The 20,319-nt window shown below is 50.0% G+C and overlaps 2 protein-coding genes and 1 long non-coding RNA gene across 4 annotated transcripts in view; 2 read left to right on the top strand and 1 right to left on the bottom strand.

The window, feature by feature from the left end:
* Positions 1 to 7,170, top strand: part of PARP12 (poly(ADP-ribose) polymerase family member 12) — a 38,611-nt gene extending 31,441 nt beyond the window's left edge. Inside the window, exons 9-12 of the mRNA XM_019452923.2 lie at positions 1,685 to 1,760; positions 3,537 to 3,667; positions 4,483 to 4,634; positions 6,040 to 7,170. Of these exons, the coding sequence (XP_019308468.1) occupies positions 1,685 to 1,760; positions 3,537 to 3,667; positions 4,483 to 4,634; positions 6,040 to 6,365 (685 nt within the window). The 3' untranslated portion in view covers positions 6,366 to 7,170. The remainder of the gene's footprint in view (positions 1 to 1,684; positions 1,761 to 3,536; positions 3,668 to 4,482; positions 4,635 to 6,039) is intronic.
* A 2,790-nt stretch (positions 7,171 to 9,960) lies between these two features.
* Positions 9,961 to 20,319, bottom strand: part of TBXAS1 (thromboxane A synthase 1) — a 154,615-nt gene continuing 144,256 nt past the window's right edge. The window contains exons 10-13 of the mRNA XM_019452924.2: positions 18,206 to 18,297; positions 14,147 to 14,284; positions 12,448 to 12,610; positions 9,961 to 10,210 (exon numbers count right to left, since the gene is read on the bottom strand). Coding sequence (XP_019308469.1) covers positions 10,136 to 10,210; positions 12,448 to 12,610; positions 14,147 to 14,284; positions 18,206 to 18,297 — 468 coding nt within the window. The 3' untranslated portion in view covers positions 9,961 to 10,135. The remainder of the gene's footprint in view (positions 10,211 to 12,447; positions 12,611 to 14,146; positions 14,285 to 18,205; positions 18,298 to 20,319) is intronic.
* Positions 15,049 to 20,319, top strand: part of LOC109269097 (uncharacterized) — a 158,982-nt gene continuing 153,711 nt past the window's right edge. For both annotated transcript variants that reach the window (XR_008420440.1, XR_002080943.2), the window contains exons 1-2: positions 15,049 to 16,270; positions 17,419 to 17,556. This is a non-coding gene — a long non-coding RNA (uncharacterized LOC109269097). The remainder of the gene's footprint in view (positions 16,271 to 17,418; positions 17,557 to 20,319) is intronic.

Raw genomic sequence — 20,319 nt, 5'->3', positions numbered from 1 at the left:
TTCTCCTGGAATGCCGAAGAGGTCACTCCACTGTCCTCTGGTTTCCATTGCTGTCTTTGTGAAATCAGCAGTCGGTCTAACTGGAGTTTCTTTCCCAGAATCCCTCGTTTTCCTCTGGCTGCTTTGCAGATTTCGTTGGTCTCGCTGTCATGCACTGTCACCTTGGTGAGGCTGGGCATGTGCTTTTATTATCCTGTTGGAGATTCTTGGGGCTTCTTAGACCTATGTGTCAGCGAGTCTCCTTTGTTCTCTTTAAGATTGCCTCCATCCTTTCCTCTCTCCTCTCTTTTTCGAGGTTCGGTTAGGTTCCAACCAGATTCTGGCCTTCTCTCTCTCCCTCTTCTCTGTGTCCCAGCTTCTTCCCCACATCTTCCACCTCCTCATTGTGGGGCCACATTCTGAATTACCACTTAGCATCTCATTCAGCTCACTCTTTTCTTCCCTTCTCAGGTGGTCTCCCCTGCTGATAAGCCTGTCTTTCAAACTTCTAGCAAGGAGTGTATCTTTCATATTTAGAAGTTCCTCCTAATTCTTTTTCAAATCTTCATCTTTTTATAGTTTAGCTCCTTACATAGGTTTTTAAAGTTTGTCTTTTATTTCTTTAAACATAGAAAGAATAATTGTTTTATAATCTGCCTCCTAATTTCAGCATCTTTGGTCTTCATGGTCTGTTTCTGGCTGATTCTTGTTCATGGGACCTTGGTTAGTTATTTTTAAACTGTGCTGTTTTCCTAGGAAAGTTATTTGTGGGAGTTCCTTGAGGCTTAGGATGAAGGTACATGTCTTATGCCAGTGGAAACAGAAGGAATATCTTTTGTAGGAAGAAAAGACCATTCTGAAAAGGAGTCAGAAAATTTTGGAATTACAGCTTCACAGTCCCTGTTCCTAGACCCTTTGGGTGATGTGTCTTTTTTTTTTTTTTTTTTTTTTAAGTTTTTTGTGGTGGGGTGGGGGGAGCCATGTGTCTTTTAGAACTCCATCTTTCTTTATCTTTTTTGGAAGATCCTATGGTGCTGGTGTTATGTGAGACCTGTAATTAAACTTGCTAATATTGCAGCAGTAAAAATTAAGCATAGTTGGGGCACCTGGGTGCCTCATTCGGTTAAGTGTCTGACTCTTGATAGCTGCTCAGGTCATGATCTCATGGTTTGTGGGATCGATCCTCGAGTCGGGCTCTGCACTGTGACAGCATGGAACCTGCTTGGGATTTTCTCTCTCCCTCTCTCTCTGCCCTCCCCCACTTGTGCGCTCTCTCTCTCTTTTCTCTCTCAAGAAAACATTAAAAAAAAAAAGCATAGTCAATTTAAGTAGGGTATATACAGACCATAAGTAGCCTCTTAGCAGTTTCAATCAAATTTCTACTGCCAAATTCGTTTTGACATAAATTTTATGTTTTTAAAAATGTTTTTGTATGCCAATTACACCTAATTGAGGCTGCTTGGAAAAAGTTGCAGAGCTCTTTGAATGTTAAAATGATGAGAGTTTAGGCTACTCTAATCAGTTATTCTCTGCCTTTCATACAAGAGTTGGGATACAGGTGAGAAATGGATCCCTTGTGCCTTATCATTTGCGTTTTGGCCACCTGGGCAAAGTAGAGTGCTCCCACATGGTGGATAGTGTGTGTTTAGGTGCTTCCTCACCTTCTACCTGCTTTCACAAAATGATATTTGTTTACATTTTGTAGCAGTGTCAAGTTTCAAGGCCCAAAGAGCATCCCAGACCATTGGGACCCCTCGGCCCTGCCAGACCCTGGCTTCAAGGTATGGGATTTGCACTGTTTTGGTCCGTGGAGGAGGGCGTTCTGTGACCTAGTGAGTGAACTGACTCCACCACTGAGGAAGCTGTGAGGCCAGGCCGGGCAGGAGGGGAGAGTTCTGTCGGGTTTTGTTATTTTCAGGTATAGGGGATTTTAAGCCTGGATGACCACCAAGAAGATGGTTGTGGCCCCGAGGGGAGAGGATGTATTGTGGATGGAGCATGATGACTTAGAAATTTCTGGGAAGGGCAGAAATAAGGAGCTTAACGGCTGCTCAGCCAATACGTATTAGTTTTACAAAGCAAGAAAACAAAACCAGGGGAGGACTTAAGTATGATGAGGGACGTGGAGAGAGGGAGTTGCTGTTGAAAGGTGCCGGATGTTGGAAGACCAGGAATAGCGACTCACCTGGCTCATGTAGTGCCTGCCAGCGAACAGGAGCTACACTGAGTTCTGTGGAGTGCTCGTGCCATTGTCCAACTGCCTTGTGTACGTGTGGCCCTCAGACCGCCCTCTGCTGCTGGCTTCCTGCAGAGCACTGCAGACCAGCTCTCTGCCCTGAGAGGACTCCTCTTGAGTTGGACAGAGCACAGAGACCCCAGCAGCACACACACACACGTGTAAAGGGCTGGGCAAGTTTGAACAGCAGCACTCAGCACCACAGGACGAGGTGTCTGTACCGAGGGGAACAGGGAAGACGTCACTGGGTCCACACCTAAATGATGGCTGGTGCTTGTACAGCGCAGATGTAGGGGCAGAGCATACAGGTCGACGGAAACTTCTTAGGGAGAGAGCCTGGGTCAGGATAGAGGGCGTGTGTAGGTGTTGGGAAGCAGGAGTGACATCTGGGCTGTGCTGTGGAGCGCTTGGTTGTGGGGCTGAGTTGCAGGCTGTGACAGGTATGGGAGCCCTTGACAGTCTGGTCTGGAAGGGGCAGGCTGGTTCCACACTCAGGGGAGAGGAGTTTGGTGTCCTTCCTGGGGTGCGACCAGGGAAACCAGAGTCAGAATTTCTGTTGCAGGAGCCCATGGACATTCAGACGGCACTCAGGGTGAGGGTAGGGCATGCTACAGAGGGATTTCTCACGGGTCCCCAAATGGGCTATCACTGGGCCGTCACTGGGCCAAGCCTCGCAGAGCCAGGCTGGTTAGGTGCAGGCTTCAGGTGTGGGAATTTGTGGATGGTCGCTGTGTATGTGTCAGCTGCCCTTGGTTAGGAATCTCCCGGCCCATAGGGAGTACTGTTCCTCAGAGCAAGACACTAGGGGAGAGGTGGACTCAGCTGGGAGGATGCAGCAGCCAGGCACCATCCCTGCAAGTCTCACTGCACTCCTCAGTTGATGTGCGTCTGTCTGCCAGCCTGAGAGCTCCTGATGCGTTGCTGCCCATAAGCCTGAACCTGCTTTAACAGGGTTGGCCCCCCTCTCTCCCAGATGTGTGCACTCCACATTTTTGATACCAATTCTGGTCTTGGAGGCTATATAGTCTGCCCTCTGTGGGTACAGAGGAGGAGAAGGGATGTCCTGGGGACACCAGGGTGGTGCTGATGTAAGCATCACCTGCCTGTCCTTCAGGAGGGTTTCACAGTGGACAAAAGGGAAGTGACCACAACTTGCATACATCTCACGCCTGGAGACACTACACCTCTTGGCAAAGGGAGGGTGGTGATCCCTATCTGGGTTTGTTGGCAGTTCTGGTGTTTTATGAGCAACCTTGAGAAGGGATTGATGTATATCCTCTGCTTTGATGATAACAGAGAAAAAAATATTTGCTCCCTGCAGAAGATTGCCCTCAGTTCTGCATCGGATGAATATCAGAAGGTCTGGAACCTCTTTAACCGCACGCTGCCTTTCTACTTTGTTCAGAAGATCGAGCGAGTCCAAAATCTGGCCCTCTGGGAAGTCTACCAGTGGTGCGTTGGGGGCTCACTCTTGGTGGGCTGGTGACCGTCCCCTCTGATACATACACAGTAGGCTAGCTGCTTGCCAAACGTGTCCTAGGTTTCAGGGACAATCTGAGATGGCAGCCAGAGCTGTGTCCCCACTTTCCTCCCCGTCTCACTATCCTTATAGCTCAGTGCTGGCACATCCCTCAGTGCCGAGGGGACTGAAGCTGCCCTAGTGACAAGGCCAGTGCTTGCCTCTCTGCCTGAAGATCAGCGGGACTGGTCATTGGAAGCCACCCACACCTTGAGGAGTGGAGAGATGCTGTCCTGACAGCCACACAATGGGGGTCTCCTCTTTGTGCCTGAGGACTAGCATGTTCTTGGGCACCTAGGGACTTGGCCTTGTTGAGGGGAGATCTGCAGCAGGTCGCTGTGGCAGGCCTGGGATCCTGCTGACCTGTCCCCAGAAAGGGGGTTGGAGCAGTGTCCTCTGTATTTGGGGCCCAGTGATGAAATCAGGGTAGCACACAGAGGGGGGAAGGGGTGGCCCCCACTGACCAGCATCTTCCAGCTCCCCCAGCTGAGCTCCATGCAGAAGCAAGGTGCTGAAGAAGAAGTAGGTCTGCTTTCCAAGGACTGGTCTGCTTTGGGAGTTCAAGAAGCCGCTGGAGGCCTTTTCACTCCAGTCCCACTGTTCACCTTCTTTCTCTGGTCCATGGCTGGTTTCACGGGCCTGGACTCCTGGTGATTCTAATAAAATGTGTCTTCTTGGGTCGAGTGGCTTGTATTTGGCAACAAGCACCCTCTGCCTCCCAACATACATTCCTCTCCCATAATTGTAGGCAAAAAGGGCAGATGCAGAAGAGAAACGGAGGGAAGGTGGTAGATGAGAGGCAGCTGTTCCATGGCACCAGTGCCAGTTTCGTTGATGCCATCTGCCAGCAGAACTTTGACTGGAGGGTCTGTGGTCTTCATGGTACTTCTTACGGCAAAGGTAAGGGCGAAGGTGGCCCCACTGGCAGAACCTGGCTTTACCTCCCCCCCCCGCCCCAACCCCTGGGGCCCGGGTGGCCATTTTAAAGCAAATTGATGGAGGGCATGGGAGAGCCAGGGTGAGTTGATGAGCTGGATCGAACTCAGTGAGGAACAGACCCAGCTGGTGGCACCCTTGTTCTTACTGTGTGCAGCCAGGAGCCTGACCCTAGGTTTGAGCAGCTGGGGTTTTGTGTCCCTGTGGAATGGAGGCTCTGGAAACGGTGAACAAGAATGGGGTGAGGAAAGCAGGTACCTTCCCAGCCCTGAGTCCAGCCCCAGACCATGCCCCCCAGTCGTTAGAATGGGAATCGGAACAGTTCAGATATGCTTGTGTGCGTCTCATGCCAGCTGTAATGGGAGTTCTCTGTTTTCTGGGTTATTTTAAAACTTTATTTGGAAATAATTTCGAAACTCACAGGGAAGTCTCAAGAATAATATTTTTACTTTTTATTTTTATTAACATTTTTTGAATTTATTTTTGAGAGAAAGAGACAAAGCATGAGTTGGGGAGGGGCAGAGAGAGAGGGAGACACAGACAGAACCTGAAGCAGGTTCCAGGCTCTGAGCTGTCACCACAGAGCCCCAATTGGGGCTCGAACTCGTGAACTGTGAGATCAAGACCTGAGCTGAAGTTGGACACTCAACCGACTAGCCACACAGGTGCTCCAAGAATAATATTTTTAAAACTCCAGCATAAGTTCTACCTAGATTAATCAGCTTTAATACTTTGCCACGGTGGCTTTATCCTGACCCATGTGCAAGTAGGTGGCATATATGGTGCCATCTTTAACGTGACCACGACATGGCTGCTAGATTGAAGCATCTCCACAATGTGATACTGTAGTGAACAGCCCCTCTTCTGACCCCATCGCTTGTCCATCAGCCGTTCTTGGAGGTGGCAGCAGCTGTGGAGTCGGCATAGAGAAAGCCAGTGGCAGATGTATTTCCCATTGTGTGTGTGGTGGCCTCCAGTGCAGGCTCCTGTTGGACGGCTTCATAATTGTCTGCGTTGGGCTCCTGGCATCCAGTGTCCCGTGCGGGGTCTTGTTCCCTTTCCACACCAACCCTGTGAGGCTGGTGTGACAGGCCCAGTTGAGAGCTGAGGAAGCTGAGATCTGGGGGTTAAGTAGCAGTGTGCCCAGGGACCTTTCAGATTTGAGGGACAGAGTCGGAATCGGATCTCTCTGTCTCCAAGTTTGGAGACTCCTCTGTTGGCCTTCATGAGGGAGGACAGGAGGCAGGGGCAGGTGGTGACCGAAGGACGGAGGCCATCGGCACTGCCTGGTTGACAGGACACCGCAGCCTCCCCTTCCAGGCTGCGGGCTGTGCCCCGACGCCAGCTGAGCCCGCCTGTGTCCTTGCAGGGAGCTACTTTGCCCGCGACGCCGCATATTCCCACCACTACAGCAAATCTGACACCAAGTCCCACACGATGTTCCTGGCCCGGGTGCTGGTCGGGGAGTTCGTCCGAGGCAGCGCCTCCTTCGTCCGCCCCCCGGCCAAGGAAGGCCACGGCAACGTCTTCTATGACAGCTGCGTGAACAGCATGTCCGACCCCTCCATCTTCGTGATCTTCGAGAAGCACCAGATCTACCCTGAGTACATCATCCAGTACGCCAGCTCCACCAAGCCCGTGGCGGGGGTCTCCACCTTCTTCTCCTTAGCGTCTTTCTTTGGCGGCCGGCAGTGAGCGTGCGGTGATGCTTTTAGTGCCTTTCAGGCTTCTTGTCCTTGGAGTAGCTATTTGGGAAAGTTTTCTTCTTTTTTTCTTTTAACAGAAAACTTTTTAATGAACTGTTCATTTAGCATTGACTTCCTGATGAAGTTACATTCTTAATCTCTCACTGATGATAGTTTTTAGTTTTAAGCCACTTTTGGGCTCATTAGTAAACTAACCAGAAGTGACTGTAGGTGGGCCTATTATTACTTTTTAGTAGTGTGTTAAAATTTTATTATTTACACTCTTTGTTGACTTGGCAGCTGATGGGCACCAGGCACAGAGTTTCTAGATACTATTTTATGGATTGATTTTAGATTTCAGTTGCTTTCTCTGCAGTGAGTGGTTTGGTTTTTCAGGGTCTCAGTGGCATCTCATTTAATTTTTTGTCAGAATGACACAGTAGTCATCGGTACAGGCGGCAGTCACTGTGTCTGTGGCTCTGGCTCTGATCCAGGCAGCTCTTCTCCTGGGCTTCTGGCCTTGGAATGGCCCGTATATCACAGGGTTAGAGCAAGTGGCTACTGTGTGGTGTCACCGCAGTCCTGTCAGTTGCCCTGTGTCCTGGCAGGGTCAGCATCCCTCAGAGGAAGCGCTTTAATCCTGGCAGGTGACACGGTCCCCCCAAGGGCCCCAGGCTCTGCCCACCAACACCCGTTGCCGCATCTCCTGAGTACACTGGACACCCTCCAGATGTGGGTTTTATGTTCCTGTGAGATTGGAATACCTGTGCTGCAAATGTCACAACAGAGTATGGAAATAAAAAATATTTATCTGAGGTGGGCAACAAGCAAAGCTCATTCTTCAGCGTCTGTTATCGAGCACCTGCTGGATACAGGCACTATTCTGGGTGTCTGGATATAACGGAGCCTCCATTACTGGCCTCGGGGGCTGTGTGTGGACTTACCCATGGGGCTGATGAACTTGAGGGTTCAGGGCCCCTCACTTGCTGGGGCTGTCTCCACAACCGTTGCAGGGGTGGGTCCTAACTATGTGGCCACATGGTCATACATCTCAGTTAAATGCGTAAAAATTACATATTTGGATTTTTTTCCTTCTCCAACCCCTATAAACCCCAAGTTCCACAAAACCCAGATTGGCTACTGAGTAGAGTGTGTTGTAGATGTGTGTGTGTGTATGGGGCGGGGGGGTGCATTCTGTGAGTGTCGTCCACACACAGCAGGTTATGGGAGTCTCTACCGGGTGCTGGCTGGCTCTGCTCTGGGGGAGGAGGGGCTGACAGGGTGGCTCCGTGTTATGAAGTGGCTGTACCTGTTGGTCTCTGGGTTTAGTCCTCAGCAGTGGGCTTCTCACCTCCCCTACACCTTTCCTACCCATCCCCCCACCTTCCTAGTACAGTGTGTCCACCCCATGTGATGTCTTCACTTCTGCTGCTTTGTCCTCACATTCTCAGTTTAGTTCTTTGCCTCTTTGGAGCGGGGTTAGGGAGTGCTCTGGAACTTTACACAGGTCAGCCAATCAAGACCAGTCATAACTGAATTTTATGACCGGGGGAATGAAACAACAGTATTATCTTACCCACCCGCAGGGCTGGTCACCTGGTTGTACATGGTGTGATTTTCAGAGCCCCCAGAATATTTCCCCCATGTCCTGACTAATCGTAAGTTTTATTCATTGCTTTTTGATTAAGTCATGGTCCTACTATAGCAGGTGTGTGTTGGGGGGGTGCAGAGGGGTGTCAGGGAGAACCATTAAATCAGGTGCTTGCCTGCTACGTCTTAAATAGAAGTGATTCCATGCTCATTAACCACGTGGCTGCTGGGAGCTTAGTAGTGGGTGGCATGGATGGTCTGGGAGTGTGGGTGGGAAGAATGGCTGGAGAACGGTAGGAGGTGATCACACGCTCCAGAATTGGCAAATGAGCTACGAAGACTCATCAAATCCAGAGGCCCTGGATTTGCTCATCTTTGAGAAAGCAAGCCAGGAAGAACACCTACTTGGATCAGAAATTTGAGAGAAGGATGGGGTCCATCTTGCCAGATTGTTGGGATGGGGTGGGCACTGTGATGGGAAGATGTCAAAATGACGGTAATTCTCTTAGTGTAAAAACGTGGTGGGACCCAGGGTGTGTGTGTGTGTGTGACTGACAGGTCATGAGGACACGGTTGGGATACAGCTAAAGGGTTTTGTGGAAGACCCAGGCAGTGCCATCTCCTGCCCCGTTAGCTAGTGTTGTGTGTGTATGGTGGGATTTCAGGAGAGCTAGGGATTGTGGGTTGAAACCATGGAAGAGCCGAGTCTAGCAATTCTAGAACATTAGGAAGCTTCCCTGTTTTTTTTCCCCCCTGCTGTTTCTAAACATGGTGAGCACCTGGACAGAACAGGTGAGGGAAGCCAATGGAGCTGATGGGCTCCGGTAGCAGGCATAGGCTGTGCCCTTAGGAGGAAGCCACGTGCTCAGCTGGGCCCTTCTGCAGGATTGAGGTTACTTGATGGCCATAGGGGGTCAGGGATTGGGAGATGAGCAGGGCAGTCTGGGAAGACAGGTTAGATCCCCAGGAATGGGAATGTGTGGCTTTCTCCAGTGGGTCTGAGCCTCAGGGCCAGACGTGTCAGAGAGGCTTGATCCCTGAGAGGAGCAGTGGTGGCAGCAAGGTTGCAGAAAGGGCTGTGTGATGGGCTGGCCAGGCAGCACCCAGGGCTGGGACAGTGGTGGGTGACGAAGCTGCCTTCCTATCTCTGGGGAGGCCAGAAAGTGAGAAGAGGGCTCTCTAGGGAAGGACTTTGGGGGAAAGCTTGGGGTCCTTTTGGCTGGAGCAGGAGAAGACCGAACGGCAGAGGCAGGATCCACAGCCATGGATCCGTGAACACCTGTTGTGCCAGCTCTCCTGAAACAGCGTAAAGGTGGTCAGCCTCTGGGTATCCAGGCTTACAGATTCCCGCTCAGAATGTTATCTATGGGGCATTTAGCCCCTTCGTGCTGCGCACATGTTACATAGAGGAGGGAGCTTTGATCTAGGACAGCTCCCTTGTTTTACAGATGAAGACAATGAGGCACAGGAGGATGTGGAAAGACCAGCAGTCATGACCACACACTGCTGGTGGCAGATGTGGGATTCACCCTGCAAGCTCTCTGTTGAATTTTAACTTCTCAGCAACACGACAGTTTTAATAAATTCACCTCAGTATTTGATTCTTTGATCAAAATGAAGAGAAGTTACGATGCCTTTAGTGCATTTTAGGCTCTATCACTCTTCTGTGCATTAAAACATTATAAAGTTTGTATTAGCTTACCTAGGAAAATCAAAGCAAAAGAAAGCTTTTGAGCCACTTGTCGGAGTTAAGCTTCCGATAAATATAGTTTTTTAAGTTAGACACCATAATGTACCGGAAGTTGGAAAGGCCCACGAGGTGGTGCTGTTAGGGCAGCTCACCGGAGTGTCCCCGTGTCCTCTGCCCTGTAGATTCCTTCCATCCTGAGGCTAGGACTTCCTTCAAAACCCTGAGTTCTCAGTCACGTTGACAAAACTACATTTTTGCCTATTTATCAGCAATCTCTTATTGAGAGGTGGGTCAGCGGTTCCTACACCATCAGCAAAGTTAAAACTAAGTGCAAGAAACATTTATTAAATGTTCAGGAACATTTGGGAAAAGTTATGTAAAGACCTCTTTTATACTTGCATGGTGGGTACCCTTTCAATTGCTTCAGTGATGTTTTCCCCGAAATCTGAATTTCCACATCAAGGTTTCCTTTGCATTTGGGGGGTGTCCTCATAAAACTGTCAGCGAGAGACAATCTTGATGTAGACACCATTCTTCGGACCTAGGGCAGATTTGGATTCTAGCTGCAGTGGTACCTAAAATAGAGGAGATTAAGATACTTGTTATAGCTAACCACATCTATAGGAAAGCTTTTTGGAACTGGGCCTGAAGTGGGGTTGTGGAAATTTGAGAGATAGCAGGGCTGAGGGAGCAGAGCAGCCTCCCCAGCACGGCCTTGAGAGGCCAGCAAAGCTGCCGCTCAGGGAGGCTGGGCGCTGGGGCCCCATCAGCACATGGGTGCTCGGCCCTTTTGTCCATGTTAAAAAAATACTGTAAGTAAGGAGGGTACTCAGTCCCACATTTATCCTCCCAAGAAGCCTGTGTAAGAGGTACTGGTGGCTCACTTTGCAAATGAAGAAATGGAAGTTCAAAGAGGCCAAGTGACATGTCTAAGGTCACGTGCCCGGAAAGTGAAGAGCAAAGTCTCAAACTGTCCCCTCTCCTACTATTCTCTCTCACTGGTGCCCTGCCAGTAGCAAGCAGCATCCCCTCTTTTCAAGTGGCTTTGGGAGAGTGGCTTCATACTGTTCCCTTCTCATGAGTGCTGTGGTCTAGCCTCACTGCCATTCAGAAAGCTTTCCTTATGTCCAGCTTACAAGGAGATGGGTGGTGGACTGGGGACTTGGAATAAAAGCCCAAGAATTAAGAAGCAGGGTGTCCCCCTGAGCCCCGTGTAAAATGATGGTTCAGTGGCTAATGTGAACACTTTAAAGGAAAGAAGCATCACTGGCCCTTAGTGCTGGGCCTTGGGTTTTTCAGATGTCTTTGGGGGTTTTAGTTCAGATGGGAGAGAAGTTCTGTGACCAAGAAACAAGATGGACTAAACGTGTGGTACCCCACCAGTAGCACATGTGACTGCTGAGCATTAGAAATATGGTTACTGCAAACGAGGGGCTGAATTTTTAATCTGATTATTAAAATTTAAATAGCCAGATGTGGCTAGCTGCTACTGTATTAACACAGGTATAGACAAAGTGGAAACACTACTGGACTTCAAAAAAGGAGGTTGGCTGGGGCTAGCAAATTCAGGGAGAGCTTCCTGGAGGAACGTGCCCTTTAGGTGGGGCTAGGAGTCAGAGAAGCCTTGTGAACAGCACTTCTCAAGGGCCACTTCAGGATATAGGGGAATACCCAAGGATTTGGAAGATGGGATTAGGCTGGGAACAGAGGAGTGGGAGAGATGGCATTCTAGGTAGGGAAGAGCAGGTAGAACTCTCGGGGTGGGAATTTGGGGCAGGGAATACAAAGTGGGCTCAGACGAGCTCTCCTTAGAGCTGGTAGGCTCAGGGACCCATGGCTGGTTCTTGAGCTGGGGAATGCCAGCCATAAGCAATGTTTTGGCACAATGGTCTGGCTGCTGTGCCGTTTGTCAAGATTAAGGGTAAGTGAGACAAATCCCAAAAGGAAGTCCTGCACACAGGGAACACCTACTTCAGGTAGGGGCCTGCTCTTGTCTCTGTTGGTTTGGCCCTGTGTTCCCAGTTTGCACCTCTCTGTCTAACCTTGAACCCAGTCTCCCTGTTTGTCAGAGGCAATGAATGCCACTCTTTGAATCTAGAAGTTCTCCATTCATCACTGGGTACTTATTATTTGTTCCCTAATGCACCCCCTGTCCAGCCATGCACAGGGGCTCTGAACAGGCATGGAGGGGCACAGTGTTGTTATGTAGGGAACAGCAAACATGGCAGAGAGGTGGCTCCATGTAGAGGAAGGAGGGAGGCTTGGGGGCGAGCCCAATCTGGTGTGAGCCCCTTTCTTCACTCTCTGGCTAGTCATTCATTTGCTAATATTTGTTCAGTGAAGGTGTGAGTACCTGCCCTGTACCTGGTGCTGGAAGCTCCAGCAATGAATCAGACAGACTTTTGGTTCCTGCCCTCACAGAGCCTGTGGTATATGGTAAACGTAGTATAAGGCCTCAGGCAAGTTACTTAAGCTCTCTGAGCTTTATTTTAGCTCCTCATCTGAAGAATGGGGATAATAAAACCTACTCTGGGGGATTACTGGGTTCTCATTGCTGAGGAGGGAAGAGGTACAGCTTCCCTGTACACAGAACGTTAATAGTAATAACAGCTAACACTCTGATGATGTGCCAGGCACTTACCTGAGTGCCTGTACTGGCTCATTTAAGCCTCGCACAGCATGAACAGGGAGGAGGTGTTATTACCAACCCCCTTATACCGATCAAGGCCTCTTGAGGCCAAGAGGGATTAAGGATCGGCCCCGCCATGAGAACTGGGGTGGGCACCCCCTGTGCCCGGGAGAGCGAGCTCACCTGCGTCTCCGGGCAGGCCTCGAACCGGAATTCACGCAGGACGTGGAGCAGCGTCAGCTTGATCTCCAGCAGCCCCAGCCGCACCCCGAGGCAGCTCCGGGGGCCCGCCCCGAATGGCAGGTATGTGAAGGGACGTCGGCGCCGCCGGGCCTCTGCCGTGAACCTGCGAGGGCCGTGCAGTCAGGGTAGGTCAGGGTAGGCCGCGGACACCCCGCCTCCCTTCCCCTTCCTCTGCAGCCACTCGGTGTGGCTGAGGGAGCCCTTCATCTGAGGCCACGCTCCTACCAAGTGGGCCTGAACCCCACCATGCTCAACAGAATCCTGTTTTCACGCGGCCTCCTCCCTCTCTGGAGCAGGTGGCTGCTGATCCCTGAGCTTCAGTCCTGCCCTCTCCTGGGTCTGGCAGAGCCCGAGAGGCACTGCTGACGTAAAGGAATCACCTGGAAGGCCCACTTTGCCCTCTCGCCCTCTCCTTAAGAATTGATTGTGCTGTTAATGAGCCTGAAGGCTGTGATTCACGAGGATCAAAGTCTTGAGAAAGCACAGCCCTCACCTGGGCCTGTGGCACCAAATTTCCCATCAGCCAGCGGAGGGCACCAGCCATCAGCAGCTTCTTAAGCAGAATTCCCCACGGAACCAGCCCTCCACTTCCTGCGAGTTTATCTGTTGGTGCCACTCGGGACAGCTATCTCCCCTGCCCACACTTGCCCTTCTGGTTCAAGTGACACCTGAACCATTGGGTGCTTTCCTAACGGGAGGCCCTTCCGCAGGAATTCTCTCCTACCTGCTACCAAATAGCATTTGCCACACGTGTTCTGTGACAGCAGAGCCAGGTGTCAACTACTGTGTTGTCACAGCTCGCTTCTTACCTGTGCATTTTTCTGGGCCTAGGAGCCCCTGACCCCCTGCCCCTTTTCAACTAGGATTAATGCACTTTTTCGTTTTCAAAGGTGATGCTGTAAGCCTTACAGCTGCAGTCCAGGGTGCTTGATATTTACTGTATTTCCGAGCCGTTACACACTCGATATTATTGATCTAGGTGCCACCGCCCACAGGTTCCCAGTGAGGAGGTTGTAGAGTCGGGGCTCCTTTCCACAGAATGTTCTAAGTCCTACAGGCGGAAACAGCCCGCCCGGGGCCTCCCCATGGCCAGATCACACAAGGAAGGGGTATGGATTGATTCTGACGAGGAGGGTGTGGATGCCTGCTCATTTTAAATCTGGGATCCTTGAAATGAAATTTAGGCAACGGACCAAATCCGTGTAGGGGGCAGGAGTGGGGATCCAGGTCGACCGTGTTAGCATAGCTGGATCTCATGAATTCAGGGAGAAATTTAGTTGATAACTCTTACTTAGGAACGAGCTCCAGTTTTTTAAAAAGGAAATCTATTGTTGCTTTCCAGAGCACACCTGAAATACGATCCTGTGTCCTGTTTCCCGGCTTGAAGAAACCGAGGGCCCCCAATTGAAATTGCCTTGTTACTTGCATGCAGGGCTGCTGAAACGCTACATCTCTGGATTCTGTTGGGGGCTTTTAAAACTGGTACCGGTATTTCCTTTGGAAATGATGCCTCACAAATATCTGACTCCCGTGACTTTTGACTGGGGACAACTTTACTAAATCGGTGTTTCCCCTTGGCCGCTTCCAAGGGCCTTCCTCTCGTGTCCCTCCGGGGCCCATTTGAAGGCACTGAGCTCACCTCTCAGGGTCGAAGGCCTCGGGGTTTGGCCAGTACTCAGGGTCATGGTGCAGGGCGCCCACCGCCATCTCCACCACGGCGCCTGCCGGGATACGCTGCCCCTGAACCTCACAGTCTCGCGCCGCCTCTCGCGTGAACCTGCGGGGACACACGGGTCAGCACCCCCCCCCCCCCCCCCCCCCCGCCCCGCCTCGATTGCGCAGCTGCAATAAGCAGAACTCGGCGGCCGTGCTCTGGGGCAAATCGAGTCGGAGTGTGAAGTGCGCAAGTGAGGCTGGGGTATAGGGGAACAAGAGGTCCGGCCCTCTTTCGGGGGTGACCTGGATGGTTTCCACACACCGCACCCCCCACCCCCCCCCCCCCCCCCGCAACCCCCTGTACTGCCCAGGACCCTGCAGTCTCTAGGCTCTTTAGACTCAGTTGGCGCTCAGTGAAAATGCATTCATCCATCGAGCCTGAAGAGCTTCTCTTAGGCCTGGTTAGGGGAGCACAGGTACCTTTGAAGGGCTTGTTTCTGGGGAGGGGCTTGCAGGGCTACTCCCCTGGCCACGCTTTCCCTCATCCGTTCAAGGTCAAGCCTCTTTAAATTGCCCTCGCCCACCGCTTTGCTTTACCTAAAGGAAATTTGGGTTTGAAAATCTGATCTCGGTTCATTGTCTGTGTCACTATGGATAACTTCTACTCGAGGGGAAAACTTTTGGGCAGCTTGTTTACTGTACCAAGTGGCCATGGCACAGTCCCATTTCTTTATATATATGTATTTTATATATAGTAAAAATTATATATATAGTAAAAATTATATATACACTAAAATTATATATATACTAAAATTATATTAATATTATATTATATTATGTTATATTATATTATATTTATTATATATTTTTTGATAGAGAGGGGGCGCAAGTGAGTGAGTGAGAGACAGAGGGAGAGAGAAGCAGGGCTCACCCAATGCGGGGCTTGAACTCACAAACCGTGAGATTTTGACCTGAGCCAAAGTCAGATCCTTAACGACTGAGCCACCCAGGCACCATGTATTGTATTTTTAAGGGCTAGACTATAGATTTTTTCATATGAACATAAAATTTCTGGAAGAATACCTGAACTTCTATGATTTCTTCTAAGGGATGAGACTGGGGTGGAGGATGGCAGGGGACTAGAGGTGTCAGCTTTCTCTTTGGACCCTTCTGTATTGTTTCGGTTTTTGGTTTTGGTGGTTTTTGTTTTTACTTTAAGTATAAGCATATTATTTTTGTAATATAGGTAATTACTTTAAAATTAAAAATAATCTATGCTGGCTTTTACTTCACATTATAGGACTGGACTTTCCTAAATATCTTAGGGGAGATATAATTGTTATCCTAATTGTTATTCTATACTCTTCTCACTTCTCAGAGAAATTAAGAGCAATCCGAGGCTCCTTGTGGGATTTAACACTCTGTTAAAGCTACCAATGCAATTAATATGTGCTTGGAGCTGGTAGCAAAACACCAGGGCTCAAATCAGAGCAAGAAGGTGGGGGTTTCTGATGTTGCAGCCTCAGTTCTAACGGGTCAAACTAGGCTATACCCTGGCATCCCCTTCTTTGCTGTCTTTACTGGAAATATCTTGGACCTGGATCCAAGACCCCCTCAAAGCCAGGGCTTTCCCTTCTGTATATGGTTGGGCCTCCTGCCGGGCTAGGCCAGCCCACACACAAGGCCAGAAAAATCTACTGAATTATATTGCATAGAAACCTGGATTCATAGTGATAACACTTCAACAAGAGTTATGTTTTCCACAGGGGCCATTCTGAGATTTTGGGGGAATAGTGGTGTGTCAGTGCTTGGGAAAAGCCAAGATGCTTTTTTGAGATTAAAATAATAAAATAAAGTAAAATAACATAGAATTCTCACTGTGCCTGTATTCACCAAATCTATTGCTTGGGCTGAAGCGAATTGGCTTCTTGTCTGGCTGAAAATAATGACGGCTTGCCTCTCTCATTTCTGTTGTTTGATAACAGAAGTCAGCAGGGCTGATACGTTAAAAATTCCAACAGAGTAGGTGGGGAGGACGGTGAGGCCCAGGAGACCACGGCTTGCCCAGGATTGGAGCAGGATGGAAGCGGATCATTTGACTGGAAAGGTCAGTCCTTCTTTCTCTTCACCTCGCACCTTACGTGGTGCTCCACCTAGAGCGGTGTGGCTTTTCAGATGTTCTGTCCCACTGATTCTCACCACTCCTGTGGGGCGGGCCGAGCAGACATTGTGTGCCCACTGAACACACAGGAAGCAGAAGCACAGAGCAGTGCAGAATTTACCCAAGATCACACAGCAAACTAAGGGCAGTGATGTGAACCTGTCTTGACTTTCTATCTAAATTTGTTCTGTGATTACGGAGCACTGGCACTGTATGTGACCTTATGAGGGAATCAGCAAATCTTGTCCTGCCTTCCCGAACCAGCTGCTGGTTCTCTGGAGCAATGCCTTCGCTGGCTTCCTTTTTCATAGTACTATTTATAAAAAGGTCACTAGGAGAATTGATCAGAGCATTTTGGCATTAAAGAGCCTGTTCACGTTGTCGCTCAACACATCATCTCCACAAGGTCTCGCGTGATGAGTTCTTGATTGGGTTCAGATCCAGGAAATGACGTGTCTTTGATCATTGATAGACTTTCTTCCCGCTAGAGAACGTGACCGTTCAACTCTGCTGGTTTCTCTCTCGGCCAGGAGCCTCAACAACCGAGCAGGGAGCTGACTCCAGTTATCGGCCATCTCTAGGGTCCTGTAAAGGCTTCTTTCCTCTAGACAGCCTTTGTTCTATCACTGAATGTCTTATTTCAAATTTCATTTTAATGTGTATAGCAGATGCCCACAGTTCCCTTGGAAGGAAGCTAGGTATAAATCATTAAAAAACGAAGATTGGAGACAGTTTGCTCTGCAGCTCCCAAGGAAATCAGGAAAGGCCCATAGAATCTGGCCCTGGAGTTACTGGCTGTTCCCAGATCAGGGAGACTGAAACCCTGTGTGCTTGAGGACCGTGTGATTTCACTCCCTTCTGTGGAATTCTGTCTCTTTGCTCTGGGTCTGAACACTGCACAATCGCTACAGTCACACTCTGTGATGTTTTTGGTTGGAATATAATTTTGAGATACCTTCAAATCATCCACATTTTCTCTCTTAAAATGGCAAAAGCTACCTCCAAATGGATTATGCGGTATATTCATTCATAGACATGCAGAGTGGAACTTACAATATATAGGGTTAAATGCTTTGTGTTGCTTCTGTTTCTAGAACCTGAAATCTGGCCACTGTTTCCCTCCCTAAGGGTCTGGGGACCCAAGTTAAGATGCTGTGCTCCCTGGAAGGCCTCGCTTAGGGGGAGTTGGAAAGAAGTGGAAGACCAGATTCCTGCTCTCAAGGCACTTACAGGTTGGTGTGAGTGGATGTACTTGGGCAAAATATTGCAGAGGGGTTGAAAAGTATCCAAGAATATAATATGAAGTACAGTCAGCGTGAAAATGCTGGGGGAGGAGAGGCAAATGGCCTGCAGTGGCGAGTCTTGGGTTGGAGTTTGAAGGATAGGACAAGTGTGGGTTGTTGGAAAGTGAGGAGACGCCTCCCAGGCCTTGGGAGGTCCCCCCTGGAATGTCAACTCCAAGGGCAGGGGTTTTATCTGTTTTGTACATGGCTCATTTCCCAGTGCTTGCAACAGCATTCGGCTCAGTAAATAGTTGCCAAATGAATGACTAGTGAAAGCCATTCCAGGCTAGGAGGCCAAAGAGATTGGCTTGGGTTGGGTAGGAAGGTCGTTAAGAAAAGCCCAGTGATGCTTGGAGAAGGTAGTTAACAGAAAGGAAAATGAGCCAGACATTTACTGCTGTGGGTTACTGCATGGAAGGCATCGTGCCCCAGGGGATACAAAGAAACCCAAGGCTCAGACCTCATCCTCCAGGAACTTGACTCCAGCATTCCTGATAACCCAGGTTGTGACAGTCTGAGGACTAGTGAGGACGTGAGACAGTGATGCCGAAGGGGCTTTGGGCAGTGTGTTGGGGGCGTGGGAGGGACTCGGGCGTACCTGAAAGCTGGTGGGTAAATCCTCAAGGTCTCTGCAATCACCATGTCCAGGTAGGGCAGGTGTTCCTGGAGGCTGCAGTAGTCAGGGGCCGGCTGATGGAGGAGTCGTGACAAAGGAAGAAAGTTGAGTTATGCCAAGTCACACAGCATTCTGGCTTCTCCATTAGCTTTACAGTCCCGCTCCAACTCAGCAGACTCGGAAGTGGAGACGCCACAAAGTGCAAAGTCAGTTCAATCCAAACTGCACTGGGCTAGCGCTGCGCATGTCCTGTTGTACTTGTTTCGTGGTGCTGTATATTACTGGGGACCCGCCGGACCAGTTTGGCACCTGGGGGTCTCTGAGTGTCACAGAGACGTTTGGTTCCAACCCAATGACAGCAGCTTCAGCTGCAAGCATTTATTGAGGGAGGATGAGGTGGTGGCCACATATTGTATGGACACAACCTGACTTCCTCCTCCCTGCAAACCTGCGAGACAGCTGTTCTCCCATCTCTTAGAGGAGGAAACTGAGGCTCAGAGAGGTGGCCACATAGATACTAACTGGTACATCATAAAGTTAAAGGATGCATAGTGAAGTCACAAAAAAGTTCTGATAACAGAAACTAAAGAGCTATTTTAAATCAGTAAGAAAATAAACTCATTAGGAAAATGGTCAAAGGATATGAACAGGCAAAACACAGAAGAAGAAATACAAGTTGCCCTGATGAAAAATACAAATGAAAACGAGGAGATTCTGTTCTTCACTGATCAGATGAGGAAAGGTTGGGGAAAACTGATTAGATACTAGAGACTGAAGGTGTAGAAAAGCATGACCCAGCAGCCCGTGTTGGGGGGACACCGGTGCCCCTTGGACAATGCCCACTGGAGTGACACTGTCACCCTCACCCCTGGCCTGGGGAGGAGGGACACATGGGTATGAGCTGGGGAGCAGGATGTGGGTGGGAGGGTTAGGATGGGGTCAGGGAGGCTCATTCGCTGTTCTGCTAGGTTTCCCCAAATTCTCTCTCTCTCCCCACTCCCTGCAGAGCCAAACACCTGCTTGGTGGGGGACAGCGGGACAGCTTCATTTCTTTCAACCAGGTAGTCCTGATGCAAGAGCAGTCTTCAACTTGGAGATGTGCTTTCTCCTCTCCTCCCCTCCCAGAGCAGTAGAGGGCAGCACCAGGAGGGGGGTGGGCAAATTCATGCTGCAACCCCCAACTTTCCAGGGGTGGGCCCTGAGTGGCCTTGCTCCACCCTCTGGGAGCCATTCCCAGGCCTGCAGCTGGCCACATGGGATCTGAGCCAGTGGTTCTCAGAGAGAGAGCTCCCTGGATTGGCCACATCAGGGTCACCCTAGAAATGCAGATCCCTGCCTTCCCCCGCCCCCCACCACAGACCAGACCAGAAACGGTGGGGTGGGGCCAATAAGCCATCCGGTGAGAGCAGGTGGGCAGGCCCTGTGTGGGATGTGCTTGGTTTGCTTGAGGAAGATAACACCAGGCCAGCTGGCTGGAGCAGAATGGGGACTCAAGGGGACAGAGGGGAGAGTGGTAGGAGATGGGGTCAGGGGCCAGGACACATGGAGTCTTGGAGTCCATGGTAAGTATTTTAGCTAATCTATCACTGAACAGCCGTTCGATATAATGCAGCCATTCAACGATGTCTGTAGTATACTGTGGAGTAAAAAAGTCAAGTTACAGAATATGTGTAGTTTAATGTTTATAAATTTGCACGGCAAAGGGGAGGGGTTTCCACTTCTACTTTGTAGTAAAAAATAATAATGATTGGTTTCCCCAACTCACTCTCCTCCTCATTTCTGGGAACCCTTCCTTCGGAAGGTTACCGCCAGACCCTATGTTTCCACCTCCACAGCAGACCGCCAGGGCCTGCTCAGTGAGCATGTGGCCCTTGAGAAGGCCCTGTGCTTGGAGCTTAACGCTCTTTGGTCGCCATCTGTGATTCTTAATCCTTTTACCTCTGAATTGGGACTTTGGAAGTAGAGTCTGATGGGACAGTGGAGGATGTGCCAGGGCTTGGAGCGTCACTTGTGTGTGGTCCCGCCTCTGGCCACCTCCCCACGACCCATTCTCAGCTGCCTGCTCTCCCGCCCCTGGTGCCTGGGGCCCAGCCTGG

This window comes from Panthera pardus, unplaced genomic scaffold, assembly GCF_024362965.1.
Source record: "Panthera pardus isolate Hobbes unplaced genomic scaffold, ASM2436296v1 HiC_scaffold_8, whole genome shotgun sequence".
In the NCBI taxonomy this organism is placed as follows: domain Eukaryota; kingdom Metazoa; phylum Chordata; class Mammalia; order Carnivora; family Felidae; genus Panthera; species Panthera pardus.
Note: the sequence above shows the minus strand (reverse complement) of the source record. Positions and strands in the feature narration are given on the sequence as shown.